Raw genomic sequence first — 18,892 nt, 5'->3', positions numbered from 1 at the left:
CTCTCTCTCCTCCCTCTCTCCCTCTCCTCCCTCTGCCTCTGCTCCATCCCTCTCCTCCCTCTCTCTCTCTCCTCCCTCTGCCTCTCCTCCCTTCTTCTCTCTTTCTCTCTCTCAGTTGACTGGACTGATCGGACAATGATGGAGTGAGTTCATCTCTTTATTAATTGTCTTTGACATCTGTAATGATCTCTGTTTTTGTGATGTCATAGTGCGGCATCAGACCGCTGAGTCAGCGGCTGAGGAAACTGCGGCAACTGTGTGTGTCTGTGTGTGTGTACTGTGTCTTTGTGTGTCCTGTATGTACTGTGTCTGTGTACTGTGTGGGTACTGTGTGTCTATACTGTATGTACTGTGTGTGTGTGTCTGTGTGTGTGTGTGCGTGCGTTTGTGTGTGTGGATGTAAGACAGTGAAGTGAACATGTTGGATCAGATCACACATCAATAATTTATAATAACATATTGATCCTTTTTTTAATGAAGGATCTGATTTGTGATCAATAGCAGCCATGAAGTTATCTTCAAAATAAAAGCATCAAGCTGAATGAGCTCCAGGTATTTAAAGATATATAAAAGGAATAGATTGAATTCCTCTGAAGTTTCTATTGTAGATTTTCGGTCATATTCTATGATAGATTTTGTTGTGTCCTCTCTTCTTAAAAACATCGGCCTTTTTTAAGTATAAATGTATAAATGTAGCTAACTGATCCAGATTTGGGAAATTATTGAAGGCTGATGCTACTTCCTGTGCGTTTGTTTATCGTTCCTGTGAGGTGACAGATACGTCATTATCTGAACTGCTCTTATGTATTTAACATCTAATTTGACTTTCGGTCCATGTCCAATATGCTAACATTGAGGAGGCGGGGTTTATGATCTATACTGCAGCCAGACACCAGGGGGCGATAGAGATGATTCAACTTCAATTTTGAGAGCTGTCACATCGTCCATCTTGCATGTTAATGGGATAGTTCACCAAAAAATGAAAACCCACTCATTATCTACTCACCACGATGGGGAGGGGGGGGGGGGGGTCATTATGTTTTAAGCCTGAATGTCCACTGGAAGTGGCAAAGCTAGCAGACATAGCAACACCATGGTGTGTCCCAGGGTCAGTGAACGCACCTCGTAGGAAGATATCAGAGACTCTTTTTCCCAGAATTCAGGCTGTTGTCCCTAAAGTGTCTCTGAAAGCAGAGGAGGATCCAGAGCTTCAGCCTCAAGCTCCTCTCCTGTGGAATCAGCTTCAGTTCTGGAGACTCCCTCTGTACGCTGAAGATTCAAACCTTCATGTAGGATAAAGTTATAGTTGGAGCCGGTCCAGGTTTGTCTTGGACCTTAGTTCTGCTGCTGTAGGTTTAGAAGGTCAGGGTCACGTGACACATGGAGCTTCTCTTTCCTCTTCTCCATCTCAATCACATTAATGTCTCATCAACACATGTTACTGACGTGACTTCTTCACCAGAGTCCTGCTGCTTCATCAGATCCAGGATCAAAGCTGCAGCCACATCGTGGATCGTGATGGTGTCAGCTGATCGAGGACTATGATCACAACCAGACTTCTTGATACACAACATGTCTCCTCACATCTTCCACCATCAGACATGATGTATAAACACTTAAAACATGAAGTTACAAACTGGTTCTTCTCATGTAGTGAGTCCTGTTGTGTTGTTGTGTTGATGTGTTCAGTTGCATCAGCACCTGTGTGTGTCCTGGGAGAGGATCCTCACATGGGACTGAGCTTCATCACTGATCAGAGAGTTTCTCTTTCCCTCGTGTTAACATCTATGAGACAAGTATCATGTGATTGATCTGTTGTGTTATTACGTCTGAAGAGTCGGTCACTATTTACTTCAGTTGTGTTGGATTCTGCTGCAACACTGTTTACACTTTAAACTCGGGAAGTGTTTTCTGGACTCAAACTAACTCTGCTGCAGAGGTCATGTGATCATGTTCATCACCTGACACGTGGTCAGCTCTGATCACCACAAACTCTCTTCACATCTTCTTCTTCGTGTGAGTCAGCACTTCTTCACCAGAGAGGTTTGTTTTAGTTTCTTCATGTTTGTGTCCCGTGTTAGAAGCTCCTCCTCTCCCCCCCCCCCCCCCCCCCCCCCGCCACCACCACTCACTCAGTGAATCAGTGGAGGATCCTCTGCTGTTCACACTGATCCTGGATTCAGACTTTATACAGGAGCTCAGGAGGAGGAGAAACTGAGTGTGATCCTCCAGAGAAGATCCAGAGACCTGAGGAGCTCAGTCTGAAAGTAAAGAGCTCCGCCCCCTCCCACATCCTAACCTCTCTCTCTCTCTCTCTCAGGGCGAGTCAGGATCTCTGTGAGCAGGATCGACTGGAGCTCATCACAGTGAGTCACACACTCACACACTCACACACTCACACACATGTTTGTACATTAGTGAGGGTTAGGGTTGACATAATGCATTCCCTCGCCCCTAACCCTACGTTAACCTATTCCAAACAGTCCATGAAGGGGGGGTCACAAAGTGAGGACCTCACTCTGTAGGTTCTAGGCTCAAACGGATCTTCACACACATACAGTCGCAATCAGAAATATTCACCCCCTCACCTCAAAAGATATTATAGTGATGTGGATGAAAGATAATGAAAATGAATGACAGAAAACCTCATTAAACAACTAAATATATTTATTGATACATATTTGAGTTATTTGGACAACAGAAGTTGACTTAACTTTGGAGTTCAAATTAAAAATGTAATTCTTTTAACACATGCATGTGCAGTATTGAGCAAATGAAGGATCAGTGTAGAGTTCCCAAAGGCTTAATTATGTTTCAAATCGACTTTAGGCCATAAAAGCTGTCAGACAGCTTTAAAAACAATAATATCATATGGGGGTTGAATAATTGTGGCCTGGCTATCTTAACAAAATATACTGTTACACACAAATACTACATCATGCATTTTCTGTGTTGATTTTATGTATCACTCAACTCATGAAGAATCTTTGTGGGGTTAATATTTCTGATCGCAACTGTAGTTGTACAAGAGCACACATACACACACACATGCACATGCACACACACACACACACAAATACATACACACACACACACAGGAAGTGGAAGACAGCAGTCCTAGGGACTTGTTCAGTATGTGGGTCACGTGTTCTGGTCCAAAATGACTCCGGCTCCTCACAGTGGAGCTGAAACCAAACTCAAACCAGGATCATGACCCCGTCAGTTTCTCTGAGATGTTTAGAAACAATGAGTCTGAAGTTCTGGGTCAATCAGGCCTTGATGTCTTTGAGAGGGTTGAGGTTAGTTGGGGCTAGTTTGGGTTAGTTAATGATAAGTTAGTTCCTGGAGTTGAACTAAGTGATTCGATTCATCAGGCTCCATTGATATGTACAGCTGGGTGCGTCTGCCTCACTATGTTTCCCATCATGCCTCAGGAGAAGAGGAAGTGGCAGACAGAGGTCGAGAGCAGGAAACGACAGCTGGAGGACAACAGGAGAACTCTGCAGCACCTGAAGGTGAGACAGGTAGAGACAGACAGACAGACAGATATCAAACATCGTTATCGCATATCGCATGTTTTCATAATATCGTGCAGCCATAGTTTATCTAGTATTTAAACATATAAATGTTTGACGAGTTTCCTATGTTCAGTCAAAGGCTCTGAGGGAGCGATGGCTTCTAGACGGAGCGCCCTCTGCTGGACCAGACCAGGATAACGTGAAGAAACAACTGGAGCAGGACGAGGCCACGACCAGGAACCTGGAGGAGACCATCAACAGGTCTGATCTGATCCAAATAATCTGATTTAATGTGATCCAAAGTAAAACCAGGAACCTGGAGGAGACCATCCACAGGTCTGATCTGACCCATTATGTAATGATGAATTAACTTGTGTGTTGAAGGTTGGAACTGGAGCTGCTCGGTCTTCTGTGTCAGACTGAAACACAAACCACGGTGAGTTGGGGCTCTGCAGATTTAACCAGATTACAGTGATCAGATTATAGTAGAGCTTTTGTTCATACTGTGTTGTAACAGATTAACCTGTTGGAGGCGCTGTTTGATTTTGTAAAGATTTTTAGGTTCAATTTTGTGACATGAGACATGTTTCCTTCAGATGTCAACAGGATCCAATGAAGGTAAAAATCATCATCATCATCATCATCATCATCATCATCATCATCATCATCATTATCTTCATCATCATCATCATCATCATCATCATCATCTTCATCATCATCTTCATCTTCATCTTCTTCAGTTATCAGTAATCAGAGTGTAAAAGTAATTTTACACCATTACATTTGAGGTTTCTGTAGTCACAATGCAGTGTAATCAGATTACAGTAATATCTTTATTAGTATGAATACAGTAATCAGATTACAGTGTGTTGTGATTGACTCACTGTTACTCCTTCTCCTTCTTCCCATGATCCTTTGCAAAGCTCACAAAAGTCCTCAAATGAACAAATCAAGAGAAACGACAGAGGATATGAAGAGAGGTGAAAAAGACTCAGATCTGTCTCTACCTGTCTGTCTGTCTTCATCTGTCTGTCTCTACCTGTCTGTCTTCATTTGTCTGTCTTCATCCGTCTATCTTCATCTGTCTGTCTCTACCTGTCTGTCTGTCTTCATCTGTCTGTCTCTACCTGTCTGTCTGTCTTCATCTGTCTGTCTCTACCTGTCTGTCTCCATTTGTCTGTCTTCATCTGTCTGTCTCTACGTGTCTGTCTTCATCTGTCTGTCTCTACCTGTCTGTCTTCATCTCTCTATCTTCATCTGCCTGTCTCTACGTGTCTGTCTTCATCTGTCTGTCTCTACCTGTCTGTCTGTCTCCATCTGTCTGTCTCTACCTGTCTGTCTGTCTTCATCTGTCTGTCTCTACTTCTCTGTCTTCATCTGTCTGTCTTCATATGTCTGTCACTACCTGTCTGTCTTCATTTGTCTGTCTTCATCTCTCTATCTTCATCTGCCTGTCTCTACCTGTCTGTCTTAATCTGTCTGTCTCTACCTGTCTGTCTCCATCTGTCTGTCTCTACCTGTCTGTCTCCATCTGTCTGTCTCTACCTGCCTGTCTTCATCTGTCTGTCTCTACCTGTCTGTCTTCATCTGTCTGTCTTCATCTGCCTGTCTCTACCTGTCTGTCTTCATCTGTCTGTCTCTACCTGTCTGTCTTCATCTGTCTGTCTCTACCTGCCTGTCTTCATCTGTCTGTTTCTACCTGTCTGTCTGTCTCCATCTGTCTGTCTCTACCTGTCTGTCTGTCTCCATCTGTCTGTCTCTACCTGTCTGTCTGTCTTCATCTGTCTGTCTCTACTTCTCTGTCTTCATCTGTCTGTCTTCATATGTCTGTCACTACCTGTCTGTCTTCATTTGTCTGTCTTCATCTCTCTATCTTCATCTGCCTGTCTCTACCTGTCTGTCTCCATCTGTCTGTCTTCATCTGTCTGTCTCTACCTGTCTGTCTCCATCTGTCTGTCTTCATCTGTCTGTCTCTACCTGTCTGTCTCCATCTGTCTGTCTTCATCTGTATGTCTTTACCTGTCTGTCTCCATCTGTCTGTCTTCATCTGCCTGTCTCTACCTGTCTGTAATAATATGTCTGTCTCTACCTGTCTGTCTTCATCTGTCTGTCTCTACCTGTCTGTCTTCATCTGTCTGTCTCTACCTGTCTGTCTTCATCTGTCTGTCTCTACCTGTCTGTCTCCATTTGTCTGTCTTCATCTGTCTGTCTCCATCAGTCTGTCTTCATCTGGCTGTCTCTACCTGTCTGTAATAATATGTCTGTCTCTACCTGTCTGTCTTCATCTGTCTTCCTGTCTCTACCCTTTCAGCGATGTACTCAGTGGAGATTAAGGTCGAGCGAGACCGACAGACGGGGGAAAGCCGGGTCCTGTCCACTAAAACCCGACTTCCTGTTGACCTCTCGCAGCAAGGGGTCAAAGTTTATGAGGACGAGCAGAAAGGTGACGTCAGTAACCAAACAAACAAAGAACGAGGGGCGGAGCTTTAGTAGAAGTTTCCAAATATAAACAACAGACTATAAATAAAGACCAGGACACGTCTCCACTTCCTCCAGAAGATAAAACATCTCAGATACAAACGTTGCCACCTTGTGGTCATGACGTCATTAACGGTCTGAACAGCAGCGATGGCAGAGGCGTGGCCTCGAGGCCCCGCCCAGGTCGAGAAGATTTTAAGAAGCCGATTTCTGAAGTAATATGCATCACTTTATTATTTCAGCTTTTCCATGTTGATGTGGATTCAATTATTGTCGGATTGAATCGTAGCTTTTATGATTTTAAGATTATTTTGGTTTTAGATTTGTTGTCTCGATATAATGGGACCATGTTGGAAATAAGTGTATTCAAACTAAACATGTTATCCTGTGGATCTTTACATGAATAAGAATCAATCAATCAAACTTTCGACCAATCCTGAGTCAGTCTCAGCTGTCAATCATGACGTCTTGTTTTTATATCATCAAATAACTAAATCAAATCAAACTGAAATGACAGAAACATCTTTGGCAAACTTTTATTTAACGTCTACTTTGATAAAAAAATTTGATCAAGCTCCCATTTGCTAACATGGAGGAGGAGGGGTTTATGACCTATACTGCAGGCAGACACCAGGGGGCGAAGCAGCAGTCATGTTGTCAATCTTTATTTACTGTCTGTTGGTTAAACATTGAACTTTCCTCACACGTCTGTCTGTCAATCACCTGTCAATCACCTGACAGTGACGAGTCTCCAGCTGAAGGTCTGATGATTCCTTGAAGAGCCTGTTTCCTTGTTGTGTCCTCAGGTGAACTTCTAACCTGGATGTAGTGATGTCACAGTGCATGACAGTACACTGTGACATCACTACAGGTGGATCCTGGTGCAGCAGGAGAATCGTCAGTTTCTATTGGTCGTTCAGCTGGAGATCAGCTGTGACCTGTAACGAGCAGACGTCCTGATCCTGTGTCTGTCTCTTAGTCGTCCATGAGGTGAACGGTGAGGACGGCGTCCACCTGCTTAGCGGCTCAGAAGTCGATGAGCTCATCCTCAAAGCAGACGAAGCTTTGATGATGTCACAGACTGTTTCAACGGTGACCTCAGTGGAGTACCAGGAGGAGGCGGAGCCCGAGCGGCCACACATCTCGATGGAGATCTCAGGGCTGGAGGCCACACCTCCCTCCGAGCCGAGCGTGGCCGCTGCCAGCACAGAGAACCCGGTCACCATGGTGTTCATGGGCTACCAGAGTGTGGAGGACGAGTCCGAGACCCAGAAGGTTCTGGGGCTGCAGGGGACGGTGACGGCCGAGCTCGTGCTCATCGAGGACACCGATGGCCAGACGTCCCCGGGAGGAGGAGGAGGGATGGATGACGGCGACAACACAGCCAAGTCCACACAGCATTCCCCTGCCTCCGCCGCCTCCCCCCCCCTGACAACCACCCGACCTCCAGCGGCGCCGCCAGCCGGTAGCAGGGAGTCGGCGGGGGGGGCCGAGGGAGGAGCGCTGGCCTCACAGAAGGAGAAGCAGGGGTGCAAGTGCTGCAGCATCATGTGATCCTGAAGGGGGCACTGCTTTACGACCTAATATATTAATACAAGTAAGATGTTAAGTCCACCCACTAACCTAAACCACGCCTCTAACAATATGACATCACTTCCTGCTTCCTCTTAAATAAAACCAGGCCCATTTTTTTGTATTTTCTGAAGCTTTTTACTTTTGTACTTGTCATGTTGAGACACCTGACATACCATATTAGCATTAGCTTCTGAGTTAGCATTAGCGCCAGGACTAGCGTTAGCTTCAGGGTTAGCATTTCTGTCAGGGGTAGCATAAGTGTCTCTTCATCTGTATCAACTTTGCTGCTGCTTCTGGTTTTATAAAATAAAAATTCCTTGAGACCCATATGCCTTTATTTTCTGTCCCCTCAATTAATCAATCACATGTTATTAGTCTCATATTCCCAGTTTGTCTCATAGATGTTAACAAGAAGCAACTTCCTGTTCTTAACTCAACAAGAGTCCAATATAAACTTAGTGATCAGTGAATGAAGCTCAGTCACAAAATATGCTGTGGTGGTAGTTTCTGTGACTCAAGCACAAAGTCAAACACTCACAGTCCACATCAGCTGGATGACATGTACCACAGCCCCGTCCCATTGGGCATGTGAGGGTTCTCATTACCCTCCGGATGTCTCATCGGGGTGGGAGACATCCTGCCATCATGTCTCTGTGGACGACCCCTGGAGTGAGACCCCAGACGTGAGATCCCAACCATTTGAAAAGAGACCAAATAAAGTTAAGGCTTCAAGAGGCCATGAAGTAAAACTCTCTGAGCAATAATTGTAAACCTAAAGTTTCACTTTTAGAGGAACAATCTGATCTTCCACATGCACGTCTGCTCTGCAACATCACATCCACAAATTACAACATTTCCATTTCAATGCTGATGGAACTGAACACATCAACACAACAACAGGATTTACTACCTGGATCAGAGGAAACACTTTGTAACATCATGTTTAAAGTGTTAACACATAATGTCTGATGAAGATGAAGGAGCAGATGAACGGAGGAGTTCCTGTTAGTGATGGTAGAAGATGTGGTTAGGGTTAATGATCTTGTCTCTGTCTCTAGTGGATTCGAATGTCAGGGCTTGTGGACACTTGATGACATCACAGGAGCAGATATGGAGGCAGCTTGTGTTTTTCTGTTGTCTTATTATCGGTCACTATTTTCTTCAATTCTATTGGATTCTGCTGCAACACCTGACCCCCCCCCCCCCCCCCCCTATAAAGAAAAGAGTTAGGAAACACATCAAGGAATATAAATCATCTTCTATCAACTATGTAAGACAGGGGTTCTCAAACTTTTGCAAGCTGGGCCCCCCAAAGCTGGGTAGGGGTAGTTGGCTCTGGTCATATTTGCGAAGCTTTGTCTTCCTCGCAACAGGCGCATCGGTTGCCTGACTTTTACGAATCAGAAACTTGTCCATAGTTGTGTTTGTTTGCTGATACAGTGTGTGTGATGTTAATAAAGTTCTAATTGCAACACGTGGTCTTGTGAGTGTGTTTGTATGTGTGGCTGTGAGCGACTTGCACAATAATGAATAAGGCTGTGCTAGGCAATGGTTCCTAACAAAACGAACAGAACACAATGTACAGGGACAGCACAGAATAGTGTTCAAGTGCTGCTGTTTTATTTGTTGCAACACGCTGGATGATGTAAAGGTCGGTGTTAAGGAGAAAAGGGCTAGCTGCAGTTGGAAGACGTTAGCTAGCTAGAAGGCTAGCTCTTGGGGCTATGAGCTTTCTAAAAAGACTGTGGAGCAAACGACTCCTTAGATTAGCTACGAATAGGCCGGCTGCAAGTGCAGGAAGGTTTTACTAAGGAAGGAGTGAGTCTTTAAAAAGACTGTTTATAAAGCAATGACTATCTGAATGATAGAGGAAACGAGAGCAGTCACACAGACTCTGCAGGGTGTGGTCTCAGTGAGGGTCAGCTGACCAGGCCTGCAGCTACTTTATACTCTGAAGCGTACGAGCAACTCACGTTCAAATGATAACACTCCTCTTGTGATTGGTGGATCAGGAAGCAAACAGTATTTGATTTGTTTGTCAGTCCAGCCCCTTCCAGTTCACCAGTGAGGGAGCTTCACTAACCAGTGACAGGTCGTCGGCGTTTTTTTTTATTTTTTTTTGTCTGTGACATTGCGCCCCCACCTCCAGAGGGTGGCGGTAATGCGCGTATAAGCCGGTTCGCGCCTGAAGAAGAAGAAGAAGGAGAAGAAGAAGAAGAAGCAGCAGCAGCAGCAGCAGCAGAAGAAGAAGAGATAAAATAAAAGAATAAGAGTAAGAGTAAGAAGCAGCTTCAGCATCGTCTCCCGGGGAATCACTGAGTGTTTGCCGCTGAAGATGGAGCCGGTGAACGTGGAGCCGCTGAACGTGGAACCGCTGAACGTGGAGCCGGTGAAGGAGCAGCAGATCGACGGCAACTTGATGGAGGGAGTGAGTCGCTCTTTGTTACCGGAGAAATGCTCCAGCTAACAGGCTAGCAGTAGGCTAGCGGAGCAGCCTGTGGTGTGTGTCCGCTGATGTGTGCTCTCTCTCACGGTGTGTCTCCTCCGCAGGGCGGACAGATCCTCCGAGTGTCTGCGGCGCTCAGCTGCATCACCGGCTCGGCCATCAAGATCAGCAACATCCGAGCTGGCAGGAGCTCACCGGGTCTCAGGTTAGCTCACATGCTAACAAGCTAACAGGCTAATGTTAGACTACACACCCACAAACAACCATACACACTGTCATTTTTCATTTAAATTAACTTCGGTCAGTTGTTTAGTGCTCATTCAGCTTCTGTTTTGTGTGTTGTGTGTTTGTTTAGGCCACAGCACCTCAGCGGCCTGCAGCTGGTCTCAGATCTGTGTTGTGGTGTTCTGCAGGGAGCCACCATCAGCTCCACAGATGTGAGTCTGACTCCAGGTCAGATCCGGTCTGGAAACCACACGGCCGACACGCAGACAGCGGGGTGAGAGCGCCCTCTGCAGGTGGATTAAATGGATTCACCCCACCCTTTAGTTTTCCTTTGCAGATGAAACTAAGTTCTCAGTTAACTTTGTTGTTACAGAAGGATTTCAATTCAAACTCAAAAGCCGCCAGATGGTTCTTTGTTCTCGTCTCTGACGCTGCCAGTAGTAAAACGTATTCTGTGACTCCGCCCCTTTATTCTCTGGAAGACCACGTCCTCGTCGTTTCCAACTGTGACGAGAAAAGAGTTTAACACAAAAGAAGAAGTGTCTCATGTTACAAGTGTTTATAGAAAAGAAAAAGTCAGAGAGAATCATCCACCGTCAGCTGACATCACGATCCACAAGCCCAAAGGATCGATTTTATAGAATCTCTAAACTCTGACTCTTTATTTGTTCTTTATTGTGTGCGTGTGTGTGTGTGTGTGTCAGGAGTGTGGGTCTGCTGTTGCAGGTTGCGTTGCCTTGTGCTCTGTACGCTGAGGCCTCCTCACAGCTGATTCTGAAAGGAGGAACAAACGCTGAGATGGCTCCTCAGATTGACTACACACTCAAAGTTAATACACACAAACTCACACAAATGTAATACACACACACTCAAAGTTAATGTAAACACACTCAGTTGATTTTCTGTGTTTCTTCTTCAGGTGTTTAAACCCATCGTTGAAAAGTTCGGTGTCAACTTTGACTGTGACGTCAGAATGAGGTCAGAGGTCACGTCTGTTAAGTGGAGATGGTAGAGACTGAGTGTGTCTGTGTGTATATTAACTGTGTGTGTGTGTTTCAGAGGGTACTATCCTAAAGGGGGGGGTGAGGTGGTGGTGGAGGTAAATCCAGTCAAAGAGCTGCAGCCCGTCATCATGATGGAGAGAGGGAACATCACCAAGATCCACGGCCGAGCCTTCGTGGCGGGAGTCCTGCCCTACAGGGTAAAGTTACAGCACTGCTTTTATTGCACAGGGTCACAGACAGGAAGTGATGGAGGACAGAGACTTGACCTCCTAAACAAGGCTCTCTTCACATTCATGATGCTTCCTGTTGTAAATTCTTTCAATCAATGAGGTCTACGTCAGTCTCTGCCCTCTGCTGACTGGCGGTGGAATTACAGCTCACAGCAACGTACGTTCATTAGCGTAGTTAGCACACATTAGCTTGGCTCGTAATCTCCATCCTCCGGAGAACCGAGGGATAACCCTAACCCTAATGTCTTTCATATTTCCCTTAAAAAATATTTTACAATCTAGACCCTAAAAAATAATTGTCATTTAAATTTGAGAGCAGGTGAAAAGATCGACAACTTTTCACTTTAAAATGTGTTTGTCTATGAGATCAACAATCCAATGATTATTCACATTTATCCTCCTGTGGGTCTTTGTTGGTTTGTGACCAGTTGTTTTATATTCTGAATGTTTTAACATGATGTGACACTAAAGTAGTTTATTCTTATTGTGAAGGAGTCATGCTGACACTTGGATGTGAATCTGTGACAAAGAAATGTCAAATGAGAGAATAGAACTAGTCATTATGCAAACTCTTTAAATTCAATCTGCACAATCGCACCCACTCACTAAACTTTAGATCAAGATCTAAAGAAATCAGAGACCATGTTCAAACACTGATGTGTTGACTTAACGTGTGTTAACTCCTCCTCAGTTGGCTAAAGACATGGCGGCGGCGGCGGTTCGAACCATCAGGAAGGAGATCAAAGAGCTGTACATCAATATCCAGTCGCTGCAGGAGAAAGAAAACGCCAGTGGGAGCGGCAACGGCATCATGTGAGCTTGGACCACCTGCCGACATCACACTGCAGCAGGGACGTTTATGTGCTGCTCTCTGATTGGTTCCTGTCGTTTCAGAATCTTTGCTGAGTCGTCGACAGGCTGCATGTTCGCAGGTTCCGCTCTGGGGAAGAAAGGTGAGCATAAACCTGAACCAGCAGGGGGCGCCACCCTCCTTTACATGATGTGATTAAAGAGTTTTGTTCATTAAAGTTGGTGATAGTGGTTCTGAGGAACAACCGTTCATCCCCCCCCCTCCTCTCACTGTTCCACAAACTTTACAAAATCTGTCGAAGTGCTGTGAGTGACAGGCTGCTGCCCCCCCCCCCAGGACGTTCTGTGCTGGGGGGTGTCGGGTCGTTATCTTCTGTAGGTTCGCTGTCTGTGCTGCAGTGAAGATTATTGTGGGTATAACGTCCTGTGAGATAGCATGTTCGCATTTCTGGTGGCTAACAGTATTTGCTATGTTGTTTGTGTGTGTTTGTGTGTGTTTGTGTGTTAGGTGTATATGCTGATGAAATTGGTTTTGAAGCAGCTGAGATGTTGTTGAGAAACATTCGACATAATGGCTGCGTGGACGAGTTCCTGCAGGACCAGGTGAGATACACGCCTGTGACCTCACTATGACCTCACCGTGACCTCACTTTGAATCACATGACCTCCTCTTCCTCCTCAGCTCATCATCTTCATGGCGTTGGCGAAGGGAACGTCTCGGATTCGAACGGGTGCAGTGACGCTGCACACGCAGACGGCCATTCACATCGCAGAGCAGCTCACTTCGGTCAGACTCGCTCAATCAAACCAGCACAACTTTCTAGTTAAAGCTTTTTAATAATCGTCAGTAACGAGTAATTAATTCAATTGAACGATTGATTTTTGTTACATATATATTATCTTTTTTTGTCTGTTGAGACTGAAGTGATTCCAAACGACAGGTTTCACTGAGCGATGAGCTCATCACTGCCTCCAGTTGTTTCTGTCTCTACATCTGGATTCACACGTTTTTATGTTTCAGGCAAAGTTCACGATAACAAAGAGTGAAGATGAGCTGAGCAGCGGAACCTACGTCATCGAGTGTCAAGGGTCCGGAGCCCACAACCGCAACATGTAGCCTGGAACACAGCCGGCCGACAGCCGGAGCACACGGCCTGTGTGGTCGGGACTCGGCAGCGCTGTCATGGCCGACCCGCTCAGCTTCCTGGGGTGTTTCATTAAATACTGTAAAAAACAAATAAAAGTATTTTCAACATTCACTTGTCTCTGTTTTTACTGAGTTCATGAAAAAATCTAATTGGATAAAACACAGATTCTGAAGAGTTCACAAGTCCACATGAACCTGATCACATGATCACATGGAACCGAGACGCTGAAGACGTGAACCTTAAAGGAGACATATTATGAAAATTCCACTTTGCAGTTCTTCTACACGTTAACGTGGTATCTGGCATGTCGACCGTCCCAGAAAATCCAACGGGATTACGACCGAGATAAACGTCATAGTCACACCACGCCCATGTAGGGAGTCTCGCTACATGGCCTTGGACGAGCGAGCTAACGCTAGCCGGGCTCCACCGGCCTGGTTAGCTCACGAGCTAACGCTAGCCGGGCTCCACCGGCCCGGTTAGCTTGCGAGCTAACGCTAGCCGGGGAGCCTAGGTCCCTAGGGGCTCCCCCCGGCTAGCATTAGCTCGCGAGCTAACGCTCAGGGGGGGGCGGGCGGGCACTCAAAACAGGTCAATCTGAGGAGGGCTGTGTTAAATGATCCTTGTGGTATTTTGACCAAAATATGTTGCAGACATTTCATTAAGACGCCAAGGAGCCAGATCAACTGTGGTGAAACGGGCAGAATACGTCCCCTTTAAGTGACACCAGGATGAGCTGTGTGGCCTGCAGGGGGCGCTGACGTGAGGTCACAGCTGGGCCTCACAGGTGAGGTGGGTGTGGTCTGAAACAGTGACATGAAGAAATGAAGAGTGTGACCCGTGTTGGATTCTGGGAGCTGTAGTCCGATCCTGACAGGTGAGATTCTGTCCCAGCAGGTCGACGACAGGTGACCTGCATGTCTCATCTTTTCCGTGATGTCAGAGGGTTGTGGTCCCTCTCTGTCGGGTACAGTGTGTACAGCAGGAAGTGCTGCATGGGCCTGAATGTGTGTTGAAACCTGAGGAGGCTGTAAACTCACACCTCTGTCCCCTCTGGAACCAGAAGTAACTGGATCTGGATCACCTGACACCTCCTCTCAGTCCGGCCCTGTCCTCACAGTTTGCCTGCAGCCCTGCAGTATGGCGGTCACCGGGGCCTGGAGTACACATCAGGACGACCCCAGGATCCTCCAACCGGGACCAGGACTCGGGCGGGAGCCAGGACAAGAGGCAGGACCAGGGCTGGGGCCAGGACTTGGGTCGGGACCAGGTCTAGCTACAAACCGTGTTTGGATCTCTCTGATTGCAGGTGAGTTTAACACAAACTCAAAAACTGAAGATCTAGTGTGAGATTTAAAATGGCGAACAGGGCACATGACAACTCTTATGAGCCTTTCGTTTCGGTCCCACACTTAACTAATTCTCTAATTAGACTCAAAACGTTTCTGAAACATTGGGAGATTCGCTGCTGGACTCTGCGGCTGAGGCCTCAAGCAACAGGAAGGAGAAACATCAGGGACCAGATTGAAGCTTCTCAACACAACAGGGACAAAAATCCTCTTTTCACATGGTAAACACAAATCTGCAGGAGTTGCAAGTTTGTATCTAAATCTAATTCTGGGGAAAAACGTTACTGCAACACTGTGAAAAATAGGAACCTACTTGCAGAGGTCAAAGAAACTTATGTTACAGAAAATGTTTTTAGCTGGTGATGGCCACATGGTTCTAGATCAGGGTGGGTGAACTTTGACTCACGGGCCACAATGGGTTCTAAAGTTTGACGGAGGGGCCGGGCCAGGACCAGATGGATGGAGTGTTTTTGTGAACTAATATTAATGACATGGAAAAATCATTACATGAAAGGATGTAAAGCAAAGTGACGGCTGATGTTGTACTGTTGTAACCCTAACAGCCTTCGATTGGACTTCAGTGACAAAGTCCTTTGTTGTCCACTCCGTGTTAAACACTCGGAACTCAGGGTCCACCTTTCGTTTCCTTCATCCGCTCATTTTACAGAAGGGCTCACAGGGGAAAGTGAAGGGAGATCCTGTGCCCCTTTCGAGCCCTATACACCAAACTCCTGGTCAAATTTAATTTAGCTGAGACTTTTATCCAAAGTGACAATAAGTGCATCAACCCCGAAGGTACAGACCCAGAACCACAAGGAGCAAGAAAGTACAATTTCTTCAAAATAAAGCAAAACTACAAAGTGCTATAAGTAAGTGTCATTTAAGTGCTACTAAAGTGTTCGTTTTTTTATATTTGGACAAGTTCGGCGTGCTGGATTAAAAAGCCCAACCGGCCGTACTTTGCCAATGTCTGTTCTCGATGATTGACAGATTCGCTAGCCGGCTCTTTTCTTGGTTGGAAACCAAAATCAAATCCAGAATTGACTACTAGTTAGTGGCAGATTCAATTGTTTGTCAGATTTTAAACTGTGAAATGTCCCCTGCACCACTTCAGATCACTGCTCTACTCGTGTATCAGTAGCTCCTCTAACGCCAACCTTCTGAAACACAAGAACTGTTGTAGTGACATAAAGAGACTTATCGAAGAGGCCCTACAGGACAACTCCATTATACACTGAGAAATGGGAATTCTTAGTCAATATTTATTACCGTTCAGCAACAGTGTTTTCAGGACAGTAATTCAATTCAATGCCTTCATTGTCATTGTACAGTGTGCCACAAAATCAACTGTCTCCAGTGAATCACACATTTACCCACACATCAAAAACAGTGGATCACAAACACACATTTGAATAAGTCAAAGGTCAAGAGTTAAATATTCAATTGCACATGTTCTGTATTGCACTTACAGAATGTGTCACATGATGGCAGTGATGCATCATTTTGCAAGTGTCCTTTAGTGTTGGTAGTTGTGTTCAAGGGATTTGTTGTGCAGTCTTAACTCCTCATGTTTGTCTCAGTGCAGCTGACAAACCACAGCAGCTGTTTGTGAGGAGGCTTCACTGGAGCAATGGTACAAGGAGAGAGGCAGCTGCTTCATCACAAGGAAGGTTTTACTCTTTAACGAACAGATGGAGTCTGCCTCCAGAACTGAAAGTGAGAGATGATTCTACTGGAGAGGAGCTTGATGCTGAAGCCCCTCCTCCTCCTCCTCTGCTTTAGAGACAGCCTGAATTCTGGGAGCTCAGGGCTCTAGAGGTGATAAGGTACTAACTGTTACGGTTTGGTGGAGGAGATGGACCCAGGATGCAGAGGTTACAAACAAAAAAGGTATTTAATATAATAAAAGGCTTTAAACAAGACAAAAACAAAACACTAACAGGTACGTTCTGGCGACAAGGCTCACAGAGAACAAGGAAGCAGGAGAAGCTGGTCGAGACAACAGAAACAAACAAACCATATCTATCACGTGTGGAAACGAGTAGACAACGAGTACAAACCGACAGCGCACAAAGGGAAACACAGAGGCTTAAATACAAGAAGGAAGGCAGGGGCAATTACACACAGGTGAAACACATGAGGATTGGGGACGACAATCAAAGACAGGAAGTGAGACACCGAGAAGCTGGAACAAGACACAGTGAAAGCGAAGCTACAAAATAAAACAGGAAGTAGAAAACACAACGAGACAGAAAACCATAAACATAAATGACTGAGCGTCACACTAACAGCTCTTTGAGGGAAAATGGTGCCATATTGTTAAGGGCCTTGAAGGTGAGGCGGAGAATTTGTATTTCTAGATTTAACAGGAAGCCAGTGTAGTGAAGCTAACACAGGAGACATGTGGTCTCTGTCCCTGGTTGTCTTCAGGACACGTGCTGCAGCATTTAGGACAAACTGCAGAGTCTTTAACGACTTCCTGCTGGAGCCGGATAATAATGAATTACAATAATCACGTCTGGATGGAACAAAGTTCTGAACTCGTTCTTCTGCATCTTTTGCAAAAGGACATGTTTGATTTGTGAGATATTGCTCAAGTGGAATAAGGCCGTCCTAGAAATGTGTTTTAAGTGAGAATTAAAGGATGATCATCTCCATTGTTTTATGGTTATGGTTGGATCACCATTCTGTCAGTTTGCAGACCTCATCCCTGTAGGCGAGTCATCATCATTGTGTATCAAGCCAACCACCATGTGTGTAGAGGGAGAACAGGAGAGGACCCAGCATGCACCCCTGTGGGGTGAAGGATGGTCCCTACCCTGACCGTCTGTGAGCTGTTGGTTAAAATGTCCTTAAGACATAAGTGCTGGTTCTGTCGTTGTGTGGTCGTTTATCCTAAATAGGAGAAGATGAGCCGAACTCGGTTTGGTTCAATCAAGTATTTATTTAGAAAGCAATGACAGCTATCGATCAGCAAAACAACGGGCATCCAACACACTACCCCAGAAGTCTAGTAGCCCCGGGGAAGTCTCGAGTCTCAGAACACGAGACACATCAGAACCGTCCTTGGTTCCTCCTCTTGGCATTGGAATAAGGAAGTGAACAGGAGACAAGGCCTTGACACAGCTGATGCCATGAGGGCCAAGCGGTTTTTTATGGAGAAAAGATATTATTGTGTTTCTGCTATAGCGGCTGTACGTTGTGTTTGTGCAGACATTCGAAACTAAACCAAAACAAAATGTGACTCACATACCTTCTAATTTCAAGATTACACACTAGGAAGGAAAAGGTTAATATTAATCTTTTGTATAGAAGGCATTATATCTGGCCCAAACTGCTTCTATCTTTATTGTTAAGAGTTCAGTCAGACAGAGACTATAGTTAAGTATTGAAATCCTCACAGTTCCCACCCAGGCCCAGCAGTGGGCTCTCCATTCTGCTGAGCTCAAATCTAAAACAGCATCCTCACATGTGTCCCATGATGTTCCAGGTGGGAACGTGCAGTGTTGTGTTGATGGCATCATCCGTTGACCCGTTGGTTCTCCAGGTGAACTGGTGCTGGTCCAGGTTGGAGTCCTTATCGTTGCTGTAGACATGGTCCATAGCGTTTAGACCTCTCGTGGGACATGCCACATGTTGGTCAAAACTAGAGAGGACAGATTTCATGTGTGCTTGTTTAAGTCTGCAGCTATAATAACAAAGCCTGCTAGGTAATCAGTCGGTGAGTTACCGGTTAGCTGTCCAGGGCCCGCTCGGGGTTAGCACTAGGTGGCACGAATACAGCCATAGCAATAAGGACTGTAAACTCCTGCGGCATCTCACTTTAACGTACTCCACATCTGGTGACCAGTGTGTCGGTACTGGTTCCATCACAACAACACTGGTTGTTAGTGGTTATGCACAGTCCTCCTCCACAGCCTGGTCGGGATCCCGAGTCTCCGTGATGAACAGGACGGAGTGAGGATCTGCTGAGATTCATCCATCTCACTGCAGAGCCACGTGGCCTCACAGGTCATCACATGCCTCTGACCTATGACCTTTAGTGACCTCTGACCTCTGAAGCCTGGAGTCCTTGCTGCGGACATGAATCTTGATGTGTTTACGTTGAG

At 45.7% G+C, this 18,892-nt stretch overlaps 2 protein-coding genes across 2 annotated transcripts; both read left to right on the top strand.

The window, feature by feature from the left end:
• Positions 1–2,177: 2,177 nt before the first annotated feature.
• palm1a (paralemmin 1a) lies at positions 2,178–7,550 on the top strand (the record flags this gene model as incomplete). The annotated part of the gene is made up of 8 exons (XM_053431531.1): positions 2,178–2,366; positions 3,435–3,515; positions 3,652–3,779; positions 3,903–3,954; positions 4,115–4,136; positions 4,442–4,498; positions 5,830–5,961; positions 6,976–7,550. Coding segments are annotated over 8 exons (1,236 nt in total), but the record flags the coding sequence as incomplete, so codon positions are not given.
• Positions 7,551–9,747: 2,197 nt separating this feature from the next.
• On the top strand, positions 9,748–13,545 carry rtca (RNA 3'-terminal phosphate cyclase). The gene is made up of 11 exons (XM_053430493.1): positions 9,748–9,999; positions 10,122–10,222; positions 10,373–10,516; positions 10,947–11,070; positions 11,162–11,220; positions 11,302–11,443; positions 12,168–12,289; positions 12,371–12,429; positions 12,795–12,889; positions 12,969–13,073; positions 13,308–13,545. The coding sequence occupies exons 1-11, from the start codon at positions 9,907–9,909 to the stop codon at positions 13,401–13,403; spliced, it is 1,140 nt and encodes a 379-aa protein (XP_053286468.1). The 5' UTR covers positions 9,748–9,906; the 3' UTR covers positions 13,404–13,545.
• Positions 13,546–18,892: the final 5,347 nt, after the last annotated feature.

This window comes from Pleuronectes platessa, chromosome 9 (assembly GCF_947347685.1).
Source record: "Pleuronectes platessa chromosome 9, fPlePla1.1, whole genome shotgun sequence".
Taxonomy (NCBI): Eukaryota; Metazoa; Chordata; class Actinopteri; order Pleuronectiformes; family Pleuronectidae; genus Pleuronectes; species Pleuronectes platessa.
The sequence above is the reverse complement of the archived record's forward strand: the minus strand, read 5'-3'. Positions and strand labels throughout refer to the sequence as shown.